Below are 27,522 nucleotides of genomic sequence, written 5' to 3' on the forward strand. Positions count from 1 at the left end.
CTTTATAAGTTTTCCTGTTTTTGGGTCATACTTCAGTTACCAAATGTCAGCATAGGTGTGCTCTGATTAAAAAGTTTTTAAATAAAAACAAATAAAAATGTATTGTGTTAATGTGTTGTGTTTTTTTAACCCCTACTTAAATCTAACTCTAATTCCCCACTAACTAATTCCCATCATACTAACTATACAGTATAAACTGAAAAGGACATTTTAAAAACACTAAAAACCTGGGGTTTGGGACCCAGGAAAATGCAGGTTTTTTTTTACTGTTCTCTATGTGTCTCCAGCTCCTGATCATAGTGAGAATGAGAGATGCAGAGAATAGAGACAAGGGCAGTGTTTATAAATGTATATTGGACCTGTACTTCTAGCAGTAGTATGCATGGGGGGGCAGGGAAGGTGTCTGCCCCAGATGTCACTCATTAGTGGAATGCCACCAGGACAAGCCCCAAGACTATACTGCCCACTGGTGGCGGAACAGAGCCAAAATCAAGGGAGCGCAAAGTCTGTATGCCAGCGCTCAGCACTGAAGCCACACCGACTCCCCTTATTCAGAAGTTATCTATGTGATAGAACCCTCCATCACTGGGACCACTGGAGAGGCCTGACAGCCAGCCTCCTCCCTATTGACTATGGGCCCTGGGTTTGTAAAGACTTCTGTGGCTACCCCCAGCAGTATCATCTCATCACTGTTTGAGGGGATTATCTCCGGCAGACAGCCAGGATCTGCAACCAGGGAGTGACCGCCATTGTTTTAGTTTAATATCAGACCCCTCCACCCCATGGTGCATTATTATGTTGTCCCCTTCCCCCCAGTTCCACTACTACAGACATTTACCCCGGCCATCCCTGGAACTGATTTGGGCCAGTAATAGATAGTGGAGGTTGGGAGACCCTATTGTATTGTTAATCCCATCACTGCCCCTGATGTCTCTGGGAGACAGATTAAGGGGGCGGTTTGTATCCCAATATCTTGTTTTATGTTAATGTGTGTTTTGCTGGAAATATCCAGCCCTGTGTGTAAGAAATAAAGCAGTCTTTGTTTGGTTTTACCCGACACTGAGTCTCGGCGAGTGACTGGGAAACCGGGAAAAGAGTGTGTGTGTCCCAGGCTAAGGGAGCACAAGTCAGCAGAGGGAATCGGTCAGACTAGCCAGCTCCATGACAATCCAGATCAGAAATGAAAGAAGAGGAAGAAGAGGAAGAAGAGGAGGAAGAGAAGCTGCGGAAAAGGATACAGGTATGCGGGAAAGGTAGGGAGACATTGAGAGTGTGGGGGTACTGAGAGAAAGTTTCCACCAGTGAGGTAAGATGTGGGAGAAGTGAGTGTGTGTATAAGTGTGTGTGAGCATGGATGTATTACTGTGTGTGAGCATGGGTGTTGATGTGTGATAATAGGTATGTAGGTGTAGGTGTGTATGAACATAGGTATCTATGTGTAGGTGTGAACATGGGTATATATGTGTGAGCCTGGATGTGTATATGTTTGTGTGTGAGCATGAAGGTGTAAGTATGTTTTAGTATAGATGTGTATGTGTCAGTGTTTGTGAGCATGACTGTGTACTTGTGAGCATGAGTGTGTATATGTAAGTGGAGTGTGCATACCAGCATGGGTAAATGTATATGGGTAAAAGTGAGAGCATGAATGTGTTTGTGTAAGCATGGATGTGTATGTGAATGTGTGTGTGAACTGGTACGTTTAGCTTCATTTGAAGAATGGTAACCAGTCCCAGTAATAGACTGTATTACACAGCTTCGTACTTAGAGAACTGAAAAAGTTAAACAATTGTTTTTACATGATACTATGTAACATGAACTATGTTTCTATCCTATCTCCCCTTACTGTTCTCCCTTATAAAGCTATATGTATTAAGATCCCTTTCTTTCTTGTTAATTTTTATTATGGAAACAATTCAACACTTTCAAGATTGGAGGATCACATTTTGGCTGAAGTTCATCTTAGGGCAAAATCGCGATGCTGTCAGTGGCGCTCTCTCCTCGAATTGAAGGATAGGGGAGAGGACATCACTGGAAGCAACAGCATTTTGGCAAGTGTTCGCACCAGGTTACGTCAGCAGAAATGCGGACAAAGATAGACGATAAAAGAGAGAAGTTGAAAGTGAGAAGATAGAAGTGATTGGCTGAGAAGGTAGGGAAACATTTAGAGAGCGTGAGAGAGTCAAGAGAGTGTGAGAGCGTATGAGTGAAATGGCCCACAGATTTCTGATAGAAATTCAGGGCTTTTTGCTTTGTAGTTGTCCATTTTGTGAGGTGTTTGGTCTAAAAACTATTTAAAAAAATTATACATTTACCCTGGTTTCCTTTTAATTAAAGCTCGTGTGTCCAAACAGGGTTACTGTTTGAGCTTAACTCATTTCACCTAGAACCTTATAGATGTGACTCATACCAGCCACCTAAAGCCATATGTTTTAGCGTCTCCTAAACTCTTCAAAGATTAGTCAGATGCTATATTAGTCCATATCCTAATCTGACTCTAAATCTAATCCTGACATCAATCATATCAATGCATTTGTGGTAGAAAGTAAGGAGTTTTGTGAAAAAATGGAAACTATGTAAAATAAAAAAACTATGAAATATAAAAACAGTATTATACAGTAAAAAAGCCCCATAGTTGAGCTAAAATTCTAAAGCACCATAATAAGTTAACATTCTTACCGGGTTCTGTCATTTCTGTATAGTCAAAACTCCCTGTCTGTCTGTCAGCTGCTCTGCGAGAGTCACTGTTTCAGAAGCATTTACCACATTGATAATTTTTCCTTTTATATCCTTGATTTGTTATTTATTTTATTCTTAATCTTTCCCATGAACACTAAATATGCCCAGAAAACATATCAGCTATTGAATAAACTTCAGTGTCCTGGATTTATTTATTTAGCAAGAGTGTGATCTTTATTGAGGCAATCACTGTTTGGTTTATTTTAATCAGTTTTTGAGCACAAAGATTAGACCCTGTGTTTTATGGGAAATAGTTATTTTCAAAAAATTTGGGGTGTAAAAACAGGGTCTTATACAGTGGTTGTAGATTTTTTTCGTTTACCTTTGTGTTGCACAGCAGCGTCTCTTGTTCGGTCGAGGAGACACAGGAATTCAGTGGAGTCACGTGAATGTACATCACATCACATGACTCCGTTCAGTTCCTGCTCTCTGGCGGGACAAGAGAAGTTCACTCAGAGTCCGAGCAACGCAGAGGGAAGTCTACGAGCGGCACCAGAGGATCTGCAGTCCAGGTAAGGGTGGGGGAGGGTGTATGAGTCTGCGTGAATGAAGGAATGAATGAATGTGTGTGTGTTATAGCATGGATGTGTAAGTAGGGGGGGCAGGGCACAGGGAGGCTGAAAGTGATGTACATGTGTTGGCTGCTTGTGCATGATAGGAGTGTGATTGCTATATTAAATTTACATGATTGCTAACAGCAATAACACTCCTATCATGCCCAGTCATACCAAGATTCCAGCACAGCCAACATCACACCCATCCTGGAACCTGGGCATGATAGAAGTGTAGTTTTCGGGCCCCAAAATGAAGGTGCGTCTTATACATGGCGAAATACAGTATTTTATATACATACAGAATTGAGAATACATCACAAAATGGGGCCCAACGGATGCAATTAGCATACCAATAAAATGGAACAATTCCATTTAGCATTTCAGTGCTGTTAGTACACAACAGGGGGGTCTCGCTGATAATCCTCTTTATTTGGTGCCCTGGATGCCAGGTGGTGGGCTGTAGAATGAACTCCCACTGCTTTCCTCACCTTCAGCACCACCTTCATTCTACCCTTCAATATGTGGGCTGTATAAACTCAAGGAGCAGAATCAGTTACTGTTAGAAATACTTTATCTGCTAGTTCAATGTGAACTCGCCTGTGCTCGCCTGTAACTCACTATAGGTAAAGGCCTCTCTTCTAACATGTGCCTACATTTCTGCAAACCACTTGCCGCTGGGAACATGACATCATATTCCTGTGCTCTCCAATAGCAGGTGGAGCAAAGGCCTACAGGGGGAGCATTGGGGGAGAGGTCTGCATCAGCAGCTGTTTGGGCCTCCACCTCTGGACTATAGTGGCTATTAAAAGGGGTCAACTGGCAGCTGTCGTGGGCTCCTAAGGTTAGCATGGGCTGAGGGCAACACCCACCCTTGCTATGTTCAGCGTACTGCTCTGCATAGTCTAATAATTGGTAAAAAGAGACAGATGTGCTTCAAAGATCTCTAGATTACCGCTTATTATTACTATTATTATCATAAAGAGTAATCACATACTGATTATGAGACATCACAGATACAGTAACAGATTATGGATAATGACTAAAATATATTGTGTCCCTCCTTCTTAGATATAGATCCTATAGAAATTTAATGGCGGCAACATCAAGTATCTCCTAGAAAATATTTAAATTGCCTAGGAGAAGTTCACTTACAGTTGATACTGTCCTTCTGGTTCTGACCCGGCCTGCCTGACTACGCCTGCTCTGCCTGAAGGCTCCCTGCCGTCTGCCCTGTGCCCTGCCGTGTGTCCAGTGCCCTGAGTCTGAGGACCTTCCAGCCGCGTGTCCGTTTCCCTGTCTGAGCACCTTCCTTCCGAGGCGCCTGTCCCCTATCTAAGTCCGAGGCGCCCGTCCCCTTTTTGTGTTTCTGCCGCATTAACATTCCAGCCACAGCACCCTATCAAGAGACTTACAGCCTCTACTTGCTAGCTTCTCCAATACAGACCATATAGCAGGGCTCGACAAATCCCATGCGATTGAGAATTTTGTCCTGGCGCCTAGGAGTTTGTCAGCCTCTTACATCCACAAAACGGGGGCGCTGCTGCTGCTGTCTGCCCAGGAGTCTGGGCAGACAGCACAGCCACTCAGAGCCCGAGCCTGAGATCACTCCCACCGAGTGATCCTGTAGGCTGAAACCGCGATTGCAGGAAAACCTGCAATAGCATTTTCAGCTGCCACAGGCAGCTTCAGGAAAGGGTGTTCAGTGTTGATTGGGTCCCCACACAAGTGTGGGGACCTGACACAACACCCCCTGCTGCCTGATCGCTCCATGAGAGCGACAGGGCAGCGTTAACCCCTTCAATGCCATGATTGCGGCATTTAGGGTTAATTCCCGTTTTGTAAGGGGCTCTGCTGCTGGTGGTCTGCCTGGAAGCAGACCAGCAACAGCAAAAACGAGCCGCCATAAGCCCTTTGATGATTCCTGTAGGCATGGAAGCCTACAGCAGTCATCAGAGACTCCCCCCCCCCTGCAGTGGCTGGTCTATAGACCAGCAATTGCTTCCCAGCTGCCAGAGGCAGCTTCAGGGACAGGGGGGAGAGGGTTCTTCGGTCTCCACATGAGTGTGGAGACCAGCACCAACCCTCCCCTGCTGCCTGATCGCTCCATGAGAGCGACAGTGCAGCGTTAACCCCTTCAATTCCACAATTGTGTATAACACATTCGTGGCATTGCAGGGGTTAACATTTAAACATTATTAAAAAATAATAATAAAAAAAAACAGCACTGACCTGAAAGTCCAGGGTGCTTCCAGGTCAAATGCTGTGAGTTTAGTAAGTGGGCTGATGATGATCAGATCACTCCTAACCAACTGTTAGTTTAAAAAAAAATCCTGGCTCCTAACTTTTTTAGCTGGCGCCTAGATTCACAACAAATTTGTCAAGCCCTGCCATATAGTATTACTATTCAGCCTCTGGTGTGTTTCATTTCACCTGTCTGTACCTTCCTTCTGGTATTAATGCATCGTGGGGTACAAACTGAGCCTCTGAAATCCCCTGCAACTGGGCTCCTACCTGACCTGCTTTACTGAGTCCTGACATATTCATACTCACTCTCTCACACTCTTATCCTGGTTCACTCTCTCACACTCTCTAAATGTTTCCCTACCTTCTCTGCTCACCACTTCCCCATCTTCAGCCTCTATCTTCTATATTTTATCTTCTCTATTTAATCTTCAATCTGCTGACTTCTTTCTTCGTCCCTTCATGGAGGATCGGGGGAGGACGTCACCCCAAGAGCTGCCATATTGCCCTCAGTTGGTGCTTTCGGTGATGTCAATGCAAGCACCGCCATGTTGGCGGAAGTTCCCACAGGGTTATGACAATGGAGATTGAATATAGAAGATTGAAGAGAGAAGAGAAGGAAGAAGATAAAAGATGAAAAAGAATATCAGGAAGTGGTCAGCAGGGAAGGGAAACATTTAGAGTGTGAGAGAGAGAGAGTGAACGAGAATGAGAGTGTGAGTGAATGTGAGCTTTTTGCATAGTTTTCGTCCGATTTGTGGGGGGTCTAGCCTCTTTGCAATTTGTACGAATCTGAGGTCTGGCTACTTTTATGAATGGCTTCCAGGAAAACAAAATCAGAGAAGACGCTAATATGCAGATATGCACAGCTTGTAGGACAGAGTGGATGTGATAGAAACATTTAAATACATGACGAGAGTGGCATCATACCAGCCACCAAAAGCCATGTGTCTCAGTGTCTCCTGAACTCTGCAACAAAGATTTGTCAAAGCCTACATAAGTCTGCCTGTGTGTGTGTGTGTGTGTTTGGGGGGGCATTTATATAAAAATAATATCACTGCTCCATAGCTGAGCAAAAGATCGGTCAGATTCCGCCATTTTTCTGTGTGTTCAAAGCCCTGTCTTATGATTTATTTGTTATTTATTTATTCTGAATCTTTCCCATAAAAATTAAACATGCCCCAAAACCACATCAGCTATTCAGTAAACTTCATTACTGCGTTCCCTGCGCCTCTTTACTCTGCATCAGGTGCAGACGGCGTGATCTTTACTTGCATAATCACTGCTTGATTCCTGTATCCAGCTTTTGTTTTCTTTCTCATAGATTAGAGCTTGTGTTTTATGGGAATGGGGATAGGCGTTGGGCATTATACAGGTACATTTATTATTCTGCATGGTCATACATTATAGAACTGAGGGTATCTCATAAAAAAGAAGTGCATCTAAAAGGTAGAATTTATATATAAAGAAAATAACATTTCCATTTGAAATTATAGGTGACGTCAGTGCTGTTTATACACAAGAGGGGATCTGTTAAATATGCCAGATGGTGGGCTGCAGAATGACTTCACAAATCATACTGTGTCCCTGAATGGCAGAAATAAAATGTGGTCATACTAGATGATACCCACTGGACTCGCCCAGCACCCAGATTACACTCACAGGACTCGCCCGGCACCCAGATGACACCCACTGGACTCGCCCAGCACCCAGATTACACTCACAGGGTTTGCCCAGCACCCAGATTACACTCACAGGGTTTGCCCACCACCCAGATTACACCCACTGGACTCGCCCAGCACCCAGATTACACTCACAGGGTTTGCCCAGCACCCAGATAACACTCACAGGGTTTGCCCACCACCCAGATTACACTCACAGGGTTTGCCCACCACCCAGATTACACCCACTGGACTCGCCCCACCATCCAGGTAACACAGGGTTTGCTCAGCACCCAAATTACACTCATGGGGTTTGCCCAGCACCCAGATTACATTTACAGGGCTTGCCCAGCACCCAGATTACACTCACAGGCCTTGCCCAGCACCCAGATTGCACACATGGAACCTGCACCAACACCCAGATTACACACATCTCCACACCACTGACTGCATGTGACTTTTGCTTCAGTGAAACCAAGCTTGCCCAAGTACTTGGTGTAATCCTGCGCTGATCCACGGTTGTAACAATAGAGAAGCGATCGCCAGACCTTTCAAGGGGAGAAAATCTACTCATTTTCAACGCGTGCTGAAGGGTGGATTTGCAGGGGACGGGAGGCTCAACTAACGCAAACTTTTGTTCTGACAGAGCTACGTGAATGTTATGACAGCTAAATGTATAATCACAGCCAAGTATCTTCCAGACAAGACATTTTAACTGTCTTGGTCATGGAATCAGAGACTTTGCGTCTTTCCTGTCTTATATATATATATAATTCCAATCTCGCCCCTATGCACTGGCGACTCTAGAAACAATATAATGGGGGCACATAAAATACCACAGTCAAAACACATTCCAGGACAGGCTCTGCCACACTGACACCCAAACACACACACCAGGACATGCTCTGCCACACCGACACCCAAACACACACACACAGGGACAGGCTCTGTCGGGTGACTTCATATTCAGACGCTCTGCATGAAATGCCGGCACCGCAACAGAGGTAGAGGCCTCGTGGAGGAGACTGAGGGGCACTGAGCGGTTGCTAGGCACCCCTCTGTCACCTCCACATCAAAAAAAATAAAAGAGCGTTTCTATTCACGCTGCCCGGGACATGTGGTCGCCCTTAGGTTGGGTGGTTCCAAATTCGGCGGGGCGGCAACAGGTGGGGGCAATTGCCCTCTGCTTGCACCCCTGTAGCGACGCCACTGCCCCTATGCATGCCCAGTCACAATTTTGGGTCTCTGTTCCACTGTCCCACCTATCCCTACCTTTGTCCCGCATTGCAGGGGCAGAGGTAGGGTGAGACGAGAGCCGTTCTCACCTCAGGTGCAGGTGCAGCTGCGGGGGGGGGGGGCTCACACAGCAGCTGCAGCCTGCAGGACTAGTTGGGAGATCATGATCTCCCTCTAGTCTGCTCAACATTAGGGAGGGCGAGGTATGTCACTTCAGGCTCCGTCATCACTACGCGCTGGGAAATAATGCCGAGCGCAGGGATATGACGTCACCGCAGGATGGAGGATGAAGGAAGAAGGATGGTGGAAGAGGTAAGAGATGGGGAGAAAGGGGTGTAATGGCAGAGTATATGTGTGTATGTGTGTGTAAAGGCAGTATATGTTTGTAAGGACAGTACTAATATATTGTTACTATTATAATTACCATTATTAAGAATAATTACTATTATGTATTTGACAATATCCTGTCAATATATATCCTGCGAGCGGCACCAGAAGATCTGCAGTCCAGGTAAGGGTGGGGGAGGGTGTATGAGTCTGCGTGAATGAAGGAATGAATATGTGTGTGTGTTATAGCATGGATGTGTAAGTAGGGGGGGCAGGGCACAGGGAGGCTGAAAGTGATGTACATGTGTTGGCTGCTTGTGCATGATAGGAGTGTGATTGCTATATTGAATTTACATGATTGCTAACAGCAATAACACTCCTATCATGCCCAGTCATACCAAGATTCCAGCACAGCCAACACCACACCCATCCTGGAACCTGGGCATGATAGAAGTGTAGTTTTCGGGCCCCAAAATGAAGGTGCGTCTTATACATGGCGAAATACAGTATTTTATATACATACATTATTGAGAATACATCACAAAATGGGGCCAATGGATGCAATTAGCATACCAATAAAATGGAACAATTCCATTTAGCATTTCAGTGCTGTTAGTACACAACAGGGGGGTCTCGCTGATAATCCTCTTTATTTGGTGCCCTGGATGCCAGGTGGTGGGCTGTAGAATGAACTCCCACTGCTTTCCTCACCTTCAGCACCACCTTCATGCTGCCCTTCAATATGCGGGTTGTATAAACTCAAGGAGCAGAATCAGTTACTGTTAGAAATACTTTATCTGCTAGTTCATAACAGGCAGTATATGTGTCCTGCAAACAGTGCTGCTCTTGGTAGCAGTTCAATGTGAAGTCGCCTGTAACTCGCATGTGCTCGCCTATAACTCACTATAGGTAAAGGCACTCTAGCATGTGCCTACATTTCTGCAAACCACTTGCTGCTGGGAACATGACATCATATTCCTGTGCTCTCCAATAGCAGGTGGAGCAAAGGCCTACAGGGGGAGCATTGGGGGAGAGGTCTGCATCAGCAGCTGTTTGGGCCTCCACCTCTGGACTATAGTGGCTATTAAGAGGGGTCAAGTGGCAGCTGTCGTGGGCTCCTAAGGTTAGCATGGGCTGAGGGCAACACCCACCCTTGCTATGTTCAGCGTACTGCTCTACATAGTCTAATAATTGGTAAAAAGAGACAGATGTGCTTGAAAGATCTCATGGAGTGCTGCTCAGCCCCCCCCCCAGAAGAGGTAAGGGGGTAAATGAATGAATAACTGAGTGGGGCAGAAATGTTTATGGGTAAGGGGACCCTGATGTATTGGCAGAAAAGCTGCCCGAACAGTTGTGGACCTCACTTTCCAGTCTGGGGTTGGGGAGCAGTTAGAAGAGCAGCATATTTAAAGTGAGATGTAGGATCAATACGTTTCATGACCTCAGAAGAAGAGAAGGACTGGCATCATTACCCTGAGGGTGGTGAACAATAAAATAAGTTTGAGGCATATGTTCCCCCATCACCTATTAGCCCTAACTCTGAGGGTTATTACCTACCACATGAGACAGAGGTTGCAATTGCCACCACCATGATTAATATGGGGGTCCACCATTTTTTTTAAGTTTATATACATTATGTTTTGTAACTTTTAGCAGGTGTTGGTTTTCTTCTGCAACTTGGTGTCTTGGACAGGGAAGTTGTTAGCATCTTCTTCATCTCCCACATTCAAACAGAATTATTATTTGCAAGAATTTTAACACACAAGATAACAACTAACCACTAGACTTCTAAGTCAATTGACCTCTTTGACCTTCACTTACTTTCTAGATCTACCAGTTTTGTCGGCTTTGAAAGCATCCAAGCCTTGCTAGTTCTGCCCAACACAGAAGATACTGCCACTGAGACAAAGACTCTAAAAGAAAACAGTATGCAGGTTATATGTACAGGCCGAACGAGGAACAGAAACACTGATGCTCATTGTCAAAAGTTCTGGTCTTTTGACAATGGGGTTGTCTTGTATTGAAATCAATGGAAGACAGTGCGATGGATTGTGCAAGGTATAAGCACAACTTAACCCCTTAAGGACAATGGACAGTCCCTAAACCCATTGAAAACAATGCATTTTGAGCCCGTACATGTACGGGCTTTGTCATTAAGGGGTTAAATGGATACACATCTACAGTACAAACTCATCCTTTACAATCTCTCACATGTATGTAAAGAAATGTAACAAATCATCAAAAGCTGAAATAATTACATCACATGTGACTTTTGAGAATGTTTTGAGATTGTTTCTTGGAAGTTAAATTGCTAGCTGGTGTCTTTTACAACAGCACCTATCATATACTTATAATATTTTGGACATTAAAACATGCCCATAACTAATGAAAAGCCATATATTATCCCAATGTACTGCCCATTTACAAGCAAGGGGCAAGAACTGATAAGGGGGAGATCATGGTTGAATGGGGGGGGGGGAAAGAAGGATCCCAAAAATCTGCAAAAAATAGGATTCATGAAGAGAGAGATGACTAATTGAGGATACCGATTGCATTCCCATAAAGTTCTTTAGTAACATATTAAGGCTTCCTTTTATTTCAAATATCATATTAATTGCATATACCAGTTAATATATTTCTATAAACTTTTAAACTGAGTTTTTAAGTGATAGAAGCATTCAGGAGAAAAAAAACAAAATGGCTGACAGGTTTCTTTAACTTCTCTCTGTATGATGCAGTATCTGGGGATATTTTAGTCCGAGGTGGAAAAGCACCTTGAATAGTAAATGTTGCTCGTCCCTCTCTAAACTACCACTAGTAGGGAGGGATGCGGCCCATCCAAAATAACTGTTGACCCCTTTGGCACTGAAAGGATCCACATATTCACATAGAAATAGAAGCGTTTCTGCGCCTGCGATATTCTAGCTGTTTGGAGCACCGCATGGCTAGCCTTTCTCCCTTTTCTAGGAGGCCTGGTAAAGAGAGCCGATACCAGGGAGAAATGAAGAAAGAAGGCAGAAGAAAGAAGATAGAACAAGAGGCAAGGGAAGAAGCAGAGCAGTGGAAAATAAGATGGGACATGAGGGAGAAAATGAGAGAGCGTGAGAGAGCATGTAAAGGTATGAGTAAGAGAAGGTAGCAAGTCCCACCGTTGCCTCTGAATGCAGATATAAAGGGCACCACACCGTTACCCTAGGGGACTTTTGGGTATGTCCTGTCCAAAGTGTGGATTCCTTAGGATAGGAATACATCTCCTCTGGGTGGTTATAATCAGGGGTCTGAGTTTATATTGTGTTGCTACAACTGTGTGTTGTCACCATTCAGTTCATAGCAACATATCTGTAGAAAATCATTGTCCTAGCTGGACACATGCCCATTAGACAGCCAGCTAGGTGAAGATGCTGCTGATCTCTGGCTCCCCAATCTCCCAGAAAAGAGCGAAGGCGCAGGATTTATAAACAAGTGGCACATCTTAAAATCCTGCATTTAGCAGTCGTCTCTTTGTGTTCATGCTGGGATTCACCAAAATGATAAAACATTTTGGGAAAAATATAGAGCCCAGAATTCCAGTGCTAGAAGCTAATATAGCAAAAATCTCTACAATCACTGTGTTTTTGCCCATAACGCTCATATAAGCCGGGATAAAAGAGATCCAGACGTTACAGAAGATCAGCATGCTGAAGGTGATGTACTTGGTTTCATTAAAACTGTCCGGTAATTTCCTGGCCAGGAAAGCGACAACAAAACTCACAGCGGCCAGGAAGCCCATGTACCCCAGAACAGTGTAAAAGGCAACTGCTGACCCCTCATTACACTGAATAACGATCTTTCCAGGGTAGGAGTGAGTGTTCATTTCCTGGTACGGAGGGGAAATAGACAACCAGCAGATGCTAATTAAAACCTGAATAAATGAACAGATAAACACAACAAAATTGGGTATTTTGACTCCAATACATTTTCTCCACTTGCTGCCGGGTTTGGTGGCTTTGAAAGCGATGCAGACCATGATGGTCTTGGCCAACAGAGAAGACACAGCTAACGAGAAGAGGATCCCAAAAGCAGTTTGTCGTAGTCTGCAGGTTATATCCACAGGACGACCGAGGAACAGAAACACACAGAGGAAACTCAGGATGATGGACACCAGGAGGACGAAACTGAGATTTCTATTATTAGCTCTGACAATGGGGGTGTCTCGGTAGAAAATAAATATAACCAAGATAATGGAGGTTATGACAGACATAAAAACTGATATAATGCTAAAAACCAATGCAATCAAATTGTCTTTGAAGGATAAAAATTCAGTGGGTTTCGGAACACAAGTATCCTTCTTCTCATTTGGCCACTGGTTTTCTGGGCACTTTTGGCAAGACTCTCCATCTAGAAGAAGTATCATAATGATATAAAATGTATATTACAGAGCACTACTCAATATAAATAATGCAGAGCAATAAAGTTCGATGGAGTTCAACTTAACCCAGAGCGACAAAGTACTAAATATGGACTGACACTCATGTAACACAGTGAGTATAATGGTGAGGAACTCCCTACATGTTTGATACAAATGTATCTTCAGTATCCATATAAATCAGGGGTGTCCAAGTTTTTTCTGCAGTGGGCCACTTCATCAGAATTGTATACCTGCGAGGGCCGCACTCATTTTTCACTGTGAGAAAATATGGCCTTTAATAAAATATGCAGATTAAAATAAAGTAAATGACACAAAACCTTTACTTTTCCTCTCACTGATTTCTGGGCCTAGAAAGTTTTGTGACTACAAATTCAGGATTCTGGATAAGTAAAAATGAAATAGTTCTATTTATCCTAGGGATACACCGAAATGAAAATTCTGGACCAAAACCGAAAATTCAGGGTTCACTTAGCCGAAACCCAAAACGACACCCCACCTTTAAAAATAATTAAAAAATCCCACACTTTTAATAAAAGTAAGTTACACACCAAAATTGTACAAAAAATTTAATAACAATGTTATATATATATATATATATATATATATTTATTTTTTTTTTATTATGATTGTTAATAGCAATCTCAGGCATACCCAGATTCCAGCATGTACTGGTTGGATGGGCATGATAGGAGTGTGATGGCTGTCAACAATCATATGTAAATTAATATTGTTATTGTATTTTTTTGTCCAATTTTGGTGTGTTAACCACTCGTTTATTAAAAGTAAGTAACACACCACAATTGGACAAAAAAATTCAATAATGACAATATGACTTGGCATGATTGCTGTTAGCAATCACACTCCTTTTATACCCAGGCAACCAGTAAATGCTGGAACCTAGGCATGATGGGACTGTGATTGCTATTAGCAATCACACTCCTATCATGCCAAGTGAGCCAGTACATGCTGGTACAGGGTTGCTGTATGTGCAGACCCCATACTGCTGGCAGCATCAATACACAAGGGGGGCAGCTAGCCAGGTTTCAGCATGTACTGGCTGACTTAGCATGATAGGAGTGTGATTGCTAACAGCAATCACAGTCCCATCATGCCTAGGTTCCAGCACTTACACATCCATGATATCACATCACACACACACTAATTCATTCATTCACAAATTCATTCCTTCAATCACGCATACTCATTCATCAACTAAACATGATGCAAGAGACTGCAAGCTGCAGGACGATACCACATTATTATAGGGACCTAATTGTTTAATCTCTTCCTTCCTCCTTTGTTATCTGACCAGGTTCAGTCTCCCTGTGGTCTGTCCACCAAGCTGTGAGTGCTGGAGAGTTGATAAAACAAAGTAAGTTTGCAGCCGCAAATCAAAAGCAGCAGACACTTGCAAACAAGGGTTGTGTAAATGAGTTGTTTAACAAGTGTTAGTAAGTGAGGACGTATCACTTCCGTCTGCTCTCTCTTCGTTAATAATTCATGTTACTTTGTACATGGTGAAGAAGATGTTAAGCTTCACATTCAATGACTAAATGTGAATTTCATCTGAATAAACTGAACGCAGGTTTCCCCATAGAGTCCCAAAATTAACAGTGTTCTCTAACCCACATTGCTGATTTTATATCTGGGTTTAATGTAATCTCATCGGATTAATTGATAATATTTGATATGCACCTGTTGTGTTGGAGATCTCTCCTTCTGAGCACGGGACGCAGTCAAAGCAGCAGTTGTGTTTCCCTTTGTGCAAAACTCGCCTGTAGCCAGGAGGACAATCTTCAGAACATCGAGAACGAGGAATCTTAAAACCAAGCAGTCGTTAGTAAAAGGAATATCAGAACAAATCATAAAGCGGCGTGATCTATGTTTAACCATCTGATCAATGACCCCCCCATTAACATCCCTTAGAAGGCTATCCAGAGCTCCCCTCTTCATCGAGAGATGAAACTGATTTGGGGAAATATAACTTTATCTGGAGACTGCTGAAGGTTTCCCAGGTAAGCACATACACTATAATGCTAAAATGCACAAAAAAGACCAAACCTGTACAGCGCTGTGTAATTTATTGGCACATAATAAATAAATAATAATTTCATAGGGGGGGGGCATGAGCTTATCTGCTAGAGGCACCAGGAAAAATAACCGGAGCAACCGACTAAATACAGGAAAGATACAGAAAAACACAACAAGAACAAGCAAGTTCTCTGTGTATCTCTCTATCTTTCAGAAGACAAAGGGCCTTCTCTAACCTGGCAGTTGGGAGAGTTGCAGTTGTATCTTCCCACCAAACAGTCTCAGCTCAGCTGGACCAAGTTCCTGGGATCTCCCGGGTTAGCGAATACACCCCAGATAGGCTGCTATATACGCAATGTAACATGACAAGTATACCAGGCCTTCCTACATCTTAAATTCAAATTAAATAATATGCGTGCGGAATATGTCAAAGAGTAGATACATATTACCTGATTACTTCTCATCTTTTTATCTGATTAATTTTATGTCAGGACAATAAGTCACTTAAGTCCCACTGACCTCCCTGGAGTTGTATTTCCATGTTATGTTGCTTTTATTGATGGCAAGTTGTTCTCCTTCTGGAGCGGACACTTTGAACATCCCGACATGTTTTTCTAAATAACTTTTATTGGAAAACAAAACATAATTCCTAATGTGATAGACAAAAGCGTTATCTCCATTCTCGTTAAAGAAAATGTCCTTTCCACTGGGGTCTTTGAAATTAAGTCTTCTGAAAAAGTTCTGTAATAAATTAAACGTGCACATATTAGAGGTTTTCTCCGCTTCATTTCATTTAAAAATGTCATAACATTACCCAAAAACACAGGGATCTTTTGCATATGTTTTTATCCCAGTCGCTGTGCTGCTCCCAGGCAGCCTGTGTTATATTGTGATTTATATCTTATGGTTTGATCAGAAAAAGAGTGATTCTGGTCATTGTCCATTCCTCATCACAACTGAAATCCTCATTATGTCTCATCCTTCCCACAAATCATAGAAAACTTCGCTATTCATAATAAACGTCCAACACTGGCAGGTTTCTTAAGCATGGAGGCCTGAGCTGGCCCTGTATAATGTATAATTCAGTGGGTGAGCAGAATGAAGCAACCTCATTGGTAACTTAGACAGGTCCAGCCAAGTTCTTCCTGCACTGAGGATGGTCCTTTATAATGTATAGTAGGGTCAATGACCTAAACACACCTCTCTAATGCAATCTCTTCTGAAGGTTCTCCTTTTAGCGGAGAGACCTCAGAGCACTGAGAATCCAGAAAACATGACAGTTTCCTAAATGTTGTCATCTACTAATTGTTAAATTTTGCTGTTCATATAGTTACATATAGTTCATAAGGTTGAAAAAAGACCTAAGTCCATCAAGTTCAACCCTTCTACCCAACCTTCCTATTCCTGATCCAAAAGAAGGCAAAAAAACTCTAATGAAGCGACTTCGAATTCTGCCATCAGGGGACAAAATTCCTTCTTGACTCCAAGAGGCGATCGGACTTCTCCTTGGATCAAGAAGCTGTAAAATATGAGTGTTATTCTATTTATATCCCTGTATGTCCTGCCTTTCTAAGAAAATATCCAGACCCCTTTTGAAGGCATCTGATGTATTTGATAACCACCTCCCTTGGAAGTGAATTCCATACCTTTACTGCCCTCACTGTAAAGAATCCCTTCCTTTGATGGTACAGTAGTTCCAAAAAAATTCATTTTTTCTGCAGCGGCTGGGGAACTATTTATTACTAAATCCTCTTCATTATACCTCAAAGCTTTTAGCAGCATTTTTTCTGATATTGGTACCAAAAACTCCTGAAACAAGGTTCTACTTTGTATTCCTCAAAGTATAGTATATAAAGCATTAGAATCTCCATCACAAAACTAGTAATAATCCGCATCTAGTGCGCACTAATTCCATGATAAAGTCTGAATAGCAATATATATATTTTTTTTGGCAATAACAAAAATCTATATTCATAGAAAAATATTTTTACTTTGCTTACCTTAAAGTTAGGTATATGAGATATTTCAGCACGTTTACCTATTTTCTTTGAAAAGTCTTGTTGGTATCTATCTAGAGCCACAGCCATGGCATAGACTGAGATGTACACGTGGTGTGTGGTCCGAAACCCAAAAGTGTCATACAACGCGTAGCCAAGTTTAGCGATACGGTCTGTCCTGGTGCAGTTGAAATATGATGTATTATGGATTACTTTCATTAACTCATTCCAAAAGGGGTCTGAAGTTAAACAATTGAAATGAAATAAATAGATGTCTTCCAGTAAAGGGTCATTGGGTCGAGTTAACATATTGACATTCTCTAATAAGTTATGAAGATTATGGTTGAATATTATAGGACGTGTAAACACCAAACCACCATCAAATGGAGTCGTGCCATAGTCTGCACTAAGAAAGAGAATGTTCCAACTCGCTGGGATAATGAAGGTCTTTTTGTGTATGTCACCACTGTCTTTACTAAACAAATACAAAGATGCCAATGAAACTGCCCCAGTGAGTACAATAACCTGCGAGGTTGAGTGGTTAATAATAAGCTTGTTTCTTTCTATCGCTTGATGTCTTTTATCAGTTTTTGAAGGTATCTTTAGTGTGAACTCAAAGCATATACCATGGTGTTCGCCCATGCTTGTCAGTTCCCGAGTCTGTCTCTCTCCGGCATCATCATCTGAAGCAAGGATACCAACCCAGTTCCACCCAAAATGTTTTAGAAGCTTTATAATGGCATCAAACTGGATCCGGTCATTTGGAAGGGTTTGGAAAAAAGATGGGTACAATTTTTTGTTTGATAGAAGAAGATCTGTGGCTCCATAGCTGATCTAAAAAAAAGACAATATTTGAATGAAGATATTTTTACTTAATAAAATATTTTTTTTTATTAATTAAAAATTAATTAATTAATAAAATAAAATTAAGTTATGATAACAGAAAATATATACCATTATAAGGGGTATTGTCGGGAGAGGAACTTTTCACACTGGTGCAACCATTCACACTCAGAGTGATCCTCGCTGAACCCAAAGTTAATGTAGAACACAGCCCAGGTTAGACACAGGATGGGACAGATGAGATCCAGAGCCACCTCCTTACCAGATGTGGGCAACCATTAAATATTCTAGTTGAAGATGGGCAAAGGGAAAGTAAAATTAAAAAAGGGAGAGGAGCATGTAAAAGAAATAAGAAAACCCCAGGCCACAAAGCGGGTCATGAACAAGCTATCAGCTCTGTTGGGTTTTCTTTCTTAAACACGAAGCCAAGCAACGCCGTGGCCATCAACTAAAAGCTTTATTAAAATGTTAAAATGACTGCCTACCCAAAAATTGTCATCTTGTAGCCCAACTATCCTAGGTGAACAGTGAATCAATTAAACTCTTGGCTCAGGTGATGATGAATGAAGTTATGGTTGATGCTGATGCCACGAAAGAAAAGGGGATGTTGGCTCCTGTAGAGTCTCCTACCTGTGGGTAGCCGTACAGGCTCAGTATAGTGGCGATTTGTAAGGATGTTTTTGAAGACAGATCTCCAATAACCCCAGCCAGTTGGCTGTGACCTCTACAGGAGTAATTGGGGACAGTCCTAGAGGGTCCGGATAATATCTGTAACACATTGTCTATGGCTTTATTCACATCTCCGCAGGAATCGAGCGCATGGTATCCCAGAGTCACATTGGGTAAAAGATCCGGATTACTGTTTATCTCATCGATGGCAAAGATGAAAGCCAAGAGATGCCTGTAGTAGTGAGTGCATGGCCTGTGGGAAAGAAGTGAAGGATAAAATAGTGTTAAGTATAGTTATAATCTATTTGAGTAGGAAAATGTATGTGAATAAGAACCAGTTACTCTGGCTAGAAGGCTTCAATGCTGAGAACTGACTAATCTTTCCAATTCAGACACAGGATGAACAGGACGGTGGGGAGGTCATCTTACTGTTTTTTATGAAATAGTATAGGATAGTAGGTTGAAAAAAAAGACTTCAATCCATCAAGTTCAACTTTTCACACATACCTAGTTCTAATGCTGATCCAAAAGAAGGCAAAAAAACTCTACTTGGGGCAATTACCAATTATGCCACAACAGGGAAAAAATTCCTTCTTGATTCTATAGCGGCAATCAGATTACCCCCTGGACCAACTTGCTGATACGACTGTCCTTTTATCAGTTGTATTCCTTCATGTTATGCTGAACCAGAAAAGCATCCGGACCTTTCTTAAAACTATCCACAGAGTTACATAATACAACATCCTAAAGCAGAGAATTCCTAATTCTTACTGTTCTTATTGTGAAGAACCCTTTCCTCTGCTGATGCTGAAATCTCCTTTCCTTGAGTCTCAGCCGATGACCCCGTGTCTTTTGTAGAGATCTCTTGGTGAATAGATCACTAGAGAGCTGTTTATACTGACCCTGTATATATTCAGGGCCGGCCCTACAATGGAGCCGACTGGGGCAATTGCCCCAGGCGGCACTTTAGAAGGGGCGGCACTTTGCCGCCCCAAGCGTTTTTTTTTTTTTGAAGCGGAGGAGAGAGAGAGAGGGGCACCGAGTGGTTTTCGCTTACCCGCTCGGCGCCCCTCTCTCTCTCTCTCTCCTCTGCGGCGAGTCTCCCTGTTCAGTCTCAGTGCCGGCTTGTAATGCAGAGCGCCGGAAGTGACGTCAGTTTCCGGCGCTCAGCATTACAAGCCGGCACCGTGGCAGAGCAGGGAGACTCGCCGTAGGACTGTTTAAAGGTAAGTACCGGGAGGAGGGGAGGGGGGGTAGATTATGGCGTCGACGAAGTTTAAAATGCCGCCCCCCGTCGGCGTCGGCGGGGGGGGCGGCATTTTAAACTTCGCCCCAGGCGGCGTTAAGTCTTCGGCCGGCCCTGTATATATTTGTGCAGTCTGATCAGATCCCCTCTTAGACATCTCTTTAAAGTGAAACAAGTTCAGTTTTTCTAGTCTTTCTTCATAATAAAAATTCTTCTTTCCTCTAATTAACTCTGTAATAAATATTTTATTTAATTCAAAACCTTCCATTGCGAGAAGAATGGAAACATTTTTTAGGAAAACATAACATTTACGTAGTATCGTAAAGACTGCAATGCAACACGTGGAATACAGTAATAGCTGAGTACAAGTACATTTCTAGAGTTAGTGTATGGTTTCACAAAGTAAAAACAGATCTGGGGGTATAGGGGGTGTTGTGATAGGAGTACTATGAATGCGTTATGGGCTTGGGGCAAGGTGTGTGGGGGGGATTAGTAAAGCGAGTTGAGAAGAATGGGCCAGGAGAGGAGTGGGACTAGACCTCCTCTTCTAGACTGTCCAAAAGAAAATCTTGGACTGAAACCTGCTGTCTCCTCCACACAAGACGGTTCCTGGCAAACCATAAAGTGTCCTCTACACATTAGGCACCAATCACCTTTAATGGAACCACTTCATCTTACTGTTGTACAAAGCACTGGATATCTTTCCTAATACCTAAATGTTGTGGACAGTAGGTAGGTTAGTAAAAGCCCCTGATTTATGTTCAGGTTACCCACACTCTGCTTGGTCCTAGATTCTAGAGAAATATCAGATACTCAGGTAGCCAACAATTTGTTTAAGAAACAACCAGTTTATACTGGGAAGGAGAGATTAGTACTTCATTCATAATCCCCAAACCTGAACCTGTATAAAACACCTGTCAATGGCAAAACCCGTCTTACATACATAACATATACATACATACAGATGGTCTTAGACAGTACATACATGATAAAATTAAGAGGAAATGTTATAAACATCTTACACCTCACAGAAAACGGCCGAGCCACGCATTCCTTGAATTGATCTCTCCTTCAAAATAAGCTTTACTGTGAATATCCCACCAATGATGATGTCTCCATCCTGGACATACTTGGGTTGAAATATAGCATTTTTAGAGATTAGATGGCAGCCTGGTCTCTGTCTTTGAAAATCTCCTCGTGCCAACAGAAAACACAGACAGGACATCAGTGTATTCAGAGCAGATCTGCCACCCATCAGAAAGCTCTGGTTCTTCACCGTGAAATAATCTTCTGCCAGGGAAGCTCGGCCCGAGTCTGTGTGATGTGTGAGGGTTCGTAGTCAGACCTGTTCATGTATTTTGCAAATGAATCTGATTTACTGAGCTGTAGATTTTTATATAATCTGGAAGGAGTTCTGGATACTTAGGGGACGTGTTTAAAAGAGCATCACGTACTGGGAATAGCTTAATACCTCAAGTCATTTTTTTTTAGGTATCAAGCTCTACGGAATCCAGTAGTTAAAAAAATTGTTTAATTGAAGCTGAAAATAATGTGCTGTTTATTTCAATGCAGAGTAGATAAAGTATGTGACCTTTGAAACTGGTATAATATTGCTTGGCCAGCTTTTTTTTTAAGTGAAATTGACAGGTTTTTATGACCTGACCTTAGAGGAGGGACTTCTCTCATCAACATCTTTACACCGCAGTAACATAACAGATGCGTCCCTGTGTTCTCCCATCACTACTGCATAAGAAATAAGTTTTATTCACCATGTGAAAGTGGCTGTTCATTTCTGGGAGTAAGAAATGGGGAACCAACCAAACAGTGATTTCCTCCTGCTACTAACACATGGAGGTCCAACTCAACTAGTGCCTTGTATGAAGGTAGTGAGGACCATGCTGAACCTTAAAATACCCTACCTGTTTACCCCCTATAACTAGAAACCCATCAATAAAACAGACAACAAATTCCTAGGATACAAAACAGGCCACAGCTTTACTAAACCGAACATGAGTATGCACCGCGTTAGCCTATAACCTTAAATATGTAAACTTTAGTTTGCAGGTCGGATTATGAAGTTAAATTGTGCCCAAGCAGGTTGTGTAAGCCAAAGACCTCTTCAGGAGCGCTAGCACTTATCATCCCAGAATTTCCATAACCACATCAGGCTATGATGACCCTAATCCTCGGCCCTTGGGGCCAACTGCCAGGACTGTGCCCACTACTGTCAGGACAAAGCATTGGCAATATAATTAGCCACCCCAGGGATATGCACAACCCTGGCACACATTCAATTCTAGGGCAGTACTATGAGTCAAATGCTCCTCCTCTATGGTCTATCCAGTGCATGAGTGGCCACAGGAACTACAAGGTGGAGTGGATGCCTGTCTCATGGCCAACCGCCTAGGTAAAGAATCCCCTCTGTGACAGACTGGTCCTTGCAGGTACATCGCTGTGGATATTATACCGGCCCAACCAACCACCTGTTCACTTCCGGCCTGTCCAGACAGCTATTACCGGTGAACTTAGTCGGGAAGGAAAAATATTAATTAACATTTCCTATATACATTCTGTGTAGTGTTGGAACCATCTGTTGTCCGTGGAGCCCCTTTGTATCCAGTTTTTATGTTATACCCCTTTTTCGTATTGCCCCGACTCAGCAGTCCCAAGCAATTATTCAGTGCACCACTGTCCTACACTAGACTGCAAAATCCTCTTTAAGTCATAGGCCACTCTCAGTTAATACAACAAAGCATTTTGAATGCAGAGCTACCAGCATCTCCACTGTGAAAGGGTTCAGGATTCTACTGATATACAAGCCACCTGGTGATGGGAAGGGATTCATAGAGGAACTTGCAGACCTTGTGACAGGGCTAATCCTGGAATACCCAAAATGACTAATCCTGGGGGACTCCAATGCCTGGACTGATGACACAGCTTCCCACCTTGGGCAGGATCTCCTAATCATGATGAGTAGTCTTGGCTTCACACAAGCTGTCACGTCTGCCACTCATAAAAGAGGCCACATACTCGACCTGGTATTCCAACGTGAACTTGAAATCCCTGCTGTAAAAGTAAACCCAGTAGTAAGGTCAGGCCATCACTGCCTAAACCTCTCCATCTCCTCAGAGCTAACCAAACTACCCCCCTCCAAACCTAGCCATCTGTCATGTAATAATATCTTTGATTCTTTCCAATCAGGCTTCAGAAAAAGTCATAGCGATGAAACTGCCCTGGTTCGTGTTCTGAATGACCTCCTGATGCCAAGATACAAGAGCTATCATTCAATCCTAATTCTTCTAGATCTATCAGCAGCATTGGGCACCATTGATCATAAGATTCTTATTGAGTGGCTGCCAGACCTATGTGGGCCGGGAGGCACAGTTCTAACATGGTTTAAATCCTCACAAACAGGTCACTGAGGGTGTCATCAGGAATGTGTTCCTCAGCTCCCACACCACCATGTGGAGTACCACAAGGATCCATTCTATCTCCCACTCTATTTGCCCTATACCTGCTGCCACTGGGGGACATCATCAGACAACATGGATTAAGACACCACTGCTATGCAGATGACACGCAGCTCTACCTCTCCGTTACACCAGGAACTAAGGATCCAACATCTCTTTTCAACAGATGCTTAGCAGATCTCTTAGAATGGATGCAGGCCAGCTGGTTAAAGGTAAATCATGATAAAACTGAAGCCCTGTTGATCACAGGACAAAAGATAACTGCACCGATCCTAGGAAATACTACCCAAACTGGCATAGAATGCGTGGGTTTAGAGCTACTCAGGTCAAGTGAAGTGCGAAATCTCAGAGTACTCCGTGACGGGGGTTTGTCACTTAAACGTCAAATCTCTGCTGCAACAAAATCTGCCTTCTTCCACTTGAGGAATATAGCCAGGATAAAGCACCTAATCCCACCGGAGGATACGGCGCCCTAATCCATGCATTTGTGAATCTCGTCTGGATTATTGCGATGCTCTGTATGTAGGCCTCCCAGAAAAAAACTTTACAAACTGCAGTTGGCTCAGAACGCAGCAGCCAGACGATTAACAAAGCAACCCCGCTCTTGCCATATTACGCCTATTTTACGGTCACTCCATTGGCTTCCTATCAAATGGAGAATTCACTTTAAGATAGGTGTGTTGTCATTTAAAGCCCTAAAGGACCAGGGACCCCGTTACCTGAAAGAGCTATTAACACCCTACATCCCTGCTCGCCCCCTCCGATCCACACATATGTCTCTTCTCTCATTACCCAAAGTGTCTTCCCTTGAAGACCGCAGTTTTATTTAAATATTTTAATTCCGTGCACGGAATTGTGGTGGAGTGGCTGCTACGGATCGCTGGGGAAACCCATCGGTCACTAGCAGCCGCCCCTCACGATCCCAGCGTCCATAGAGAAGCCTTCATATAATTCATTATTTGAATGTATTAATGTTTGATTATCTTCCAAAATTATTTTCCAACTTCTAATATTTAATAAATGCAAGGATCAGCCTATAAAGCATTATTTTTTTTTTTTAGGCGGGAAGTGAATCGGATCATTTTGAGTCGTTCATTGAAATAATCCGATTCATGATCCCAATCTAGTAAATAATATGATAAATCAAAACAATGACATCTAAAGAAATCCCTTCTTGTCCTGAAAAAAACCCCAATATATAATGTGTGTGGGTTCAGTAAACGGGAAATAAGAAAATTACAGCTAAAGACGAGCAGCCCAGAAATGTTAAAACGGCCATTGTCACGAAGGGTAGAAAAAATAAAATCAGCCATTATCACGAAGGGGTTAAAGGTCATCTCAGACCCCATTTAAAAGGTGAATGTTGGTGGGTGAATTACTGATTACTAATTATAGAAAACAGCGTTTGGGCCCCTTACTTCCAATGAAGGGAAATCTTAATGCTTCAGCATATTTTGGGCAAGCCTATGCAACAGTTTGGGGAAGACCCTTTTCTATTTCAGCATGACTGCCCCCCAGCGCACACAGCAAGCTCCATAAACACATGGTTGGATGGTTTTGGCTTGGGAGAACTCGACCGGCTGTACAGAGGCCCTGACCTCAACCCCATCGCACACCTTTGTGATGAACTGGAACGGAGATTGTGAGCCGAGTGTCTCGTCCAACATTAGTGTCTGACCTCACAAACGCTCTACTGGATGAACGGGCAAATATTCCCACAGAAACTCCCCAAAGTCTCGTGAAAAGCCTTCCCAGGAGAGCGGAAGCCGTTATATCTGCAAAAGGGGGGGGAGACCACCTTCATATTAATGTCTATGTATTTAGAATGTGATGTCATCAAAGTCCCTGTTGGTGTAATGATCAGGTTTCCCACTACTTTTATCTATATAATGTATATATATTAACCTTTGAAAAGTTTGTGTCGCCCTTAAAACACGTAAACAGTGTAATGAAGAAATCATGAATTACTTAAATGTGTGCTTTAATGGAACTGTGCTCATTTTGGATGTTTTATCTTCAACCACTTCAATGCTGAAGATAAAAAAAATGTTGAACTCCTGGAGCTGGTGGATTCTTACAGTAAAGACGACCATTATTATGTTGAACCAACCTCAATTTTCCATCTGAGGACATAAAATATGAGAATAAGCCCCATATTTCATCATTATCAATTTTTATGCTTGTAGCAAGCCAATTTTCGGATGGTGACGTTGGTGGACTCCTTTTCACAAGTTTTTTTTATCGCTGGTCACTGCATACAAAATCTCATTTGGGTGAAGGAAAATGGTTTGAAATGTTTCCCACTTGCGGTTTCCTATCTTGGTGGCTCTTCCAAAAAGCCAGGACATGTATTCGTTGTCTGGAGCCGGACCTTTGTAAAACTCCCCGTCATTTGTTACTACGTACTGAGTTCCCCAATGGGATGGAAAAAGAGAAATTTAACCTTATTCCAGTCAGTTTTGCCCACTTTTGTAGCATCAGATAACCAGTCCTCATGCCCCGCTGAAGGCAAAGGTCCTGTATCGCAGACAAACCATCAGGGCTGAAGGCAATTTTACTGACACCTTGAAATTTCCCTAAAACGGCTGCTCTTTGAATATAGTTATCCCTGAGATGTTTTGCTGGCGGCTCAGCTTGGACCGTATCATCTTTGTCTACCATAAACAAAATAATCTCTGAAATCAAATAAAGAAAGCACCTTCTCCATAGGGAAGAGGTTCTGGCAAATTGCAAGGAAAAAAATATCGAGAAAGACCGATGGATCTCAATATGTCCGTCTTGGGTGAGAGAAAAGAGAGAAGGGATTTGAGACATTAAAATATTTTCAAAGGAGGGAAAAAAAGTTACAAGAGACCACAATCAGAGGATCAGAGGCTGAGATGGAAGGAAGTTTTATTTTACTCACAGGGTGGTGGATAAGTGGAACAGCCTCCCAGCAGAAGCGGTAGAGGGAAATACAGCGAGGGTATTAAACATGCATGGGATAGACATACGGCTCCTGAATCTAAGACGAGATCAACGGCTGATTAAGGTTTGAGTCTTTACAGCAGGAGAAACGGGCGACTAGACGGGGGCCGGATGGGGCCGACCTGCTGACTTTATGCTTCTAAGAGGGGAAAAGTGTATTATATAGAAAACATATAGAAAATGACATAACTAAATGTCCGAATGTAACCTCCAGCTCTATGGGCTTATTATCACTGATATTTAAGCAAACAATCCCAAAGAAAAGAACGAGTTAAGGTTCTTACTAGGTGCTGACATTTCTCTGCATCAGAAGCTCCCGTCTGTCCCGAGAATCAGTGTCACTGAAAATGATGATAGAGTGATGTTTACTCGTTTTTAAATATTTTGGGTTTTTTTTAATCATTCTTTTCATATAAACATGCCCTCAGGACATAACTGCTATTCAGATGTAGCAGTATTTACCCCCATACATTTGGCTCCTTCCCCACCCCCCAGCTCCTAGGCCCGCAGGAGATACGTTTGGACAAACACATCTCTGTTGTCTGTGACCATGAAAGTTTACATTAACTCACATTTTTGCTGATCTCTATGCCAGTTATTTGTATGATGCGAAAAGAACTCCTTTTACTTTTTCCAGTTTGAAATGAATACATAATACATTTGAGACAGCCATTAAGTATGCATCATAGAATACAATGCATGGGGTTGTGTTAATTGGTTCATGCATTAAACCCTATATTCTTCTTCTGGAACTTGGGGCATGAAACGGGTAAGGCCTTTATATTACTGCTGAGATGCAATTTTATGGAATTCATTTTAAGTAAAAAAAAATGCTTCCTACTGTTTGCTTTGTTGATATCCCTGCTTGATTCCTCCCTTATGAAAAATGACTGCAGTTTTTTCTGAAGTAATACTGCACGTTTACTGCACTTTTACTGCATTTGTACTTCACTGTACTGCAGTTTTACTGCAGTTATTTTTGTAAGGAAGTACAAATGCAATAAAGCTGCAGTACATTGAAGCACAACTGTAGGTTTGCAATATAAAAAAAAGTACAGTAAAAGTGCAGTATTGTAGTTTTTTTTCATGTCCAAAAAAACTGCAGTTTCCTACAAACAGTATTACTTCAGAAAAAA

The 27,522-nt window shown here is 42.5% G+C and overlaps 1 protein-coding gene across 1 annotated transcript; it reads right to left on the reverse strand.

Moving 5' to 3' along the window:
• Positions 1-12,227: 12,227 nt before the first annotated feature.
• LOC128467622 (vomeronasal type-2 receptor 26-like) lies at positions 12,228-25,767 on the reverse strand. The gene is made up of 4 exons (XM_053449300.1): positions 25,724-25,767; positions 18,665-18,956; positions 14,859-14,982; positions 12,228-13,132 (listed from the first exon to the last, which is right to left on the reverse strand). Exons 1-4 carry the CDS (start codon positions 25,765-25,767, stop codon positions 12,228-12,230), a joined length of 1,365 nt encoding a protein of 454 aa, XP_053305275.1.
• Between the last annotated feature and the right edge of the window lie 1,755 nt (positions 25,768-27,522).

This window comes from Spea bombifrons, chromosome 1 (genome assembly GCF_027358695.1).
Source record: "Spea bombifrons isolate aSpeBom1 chromosome 1, aSpeBom1.2.pri, whole genome shotgun sequence".
Lineage (NCBI taxonomy): Eukaryota > Metazoa > Chordata > Amphibia > Anura > Pelobatidae > Spea > Spea bombifrons.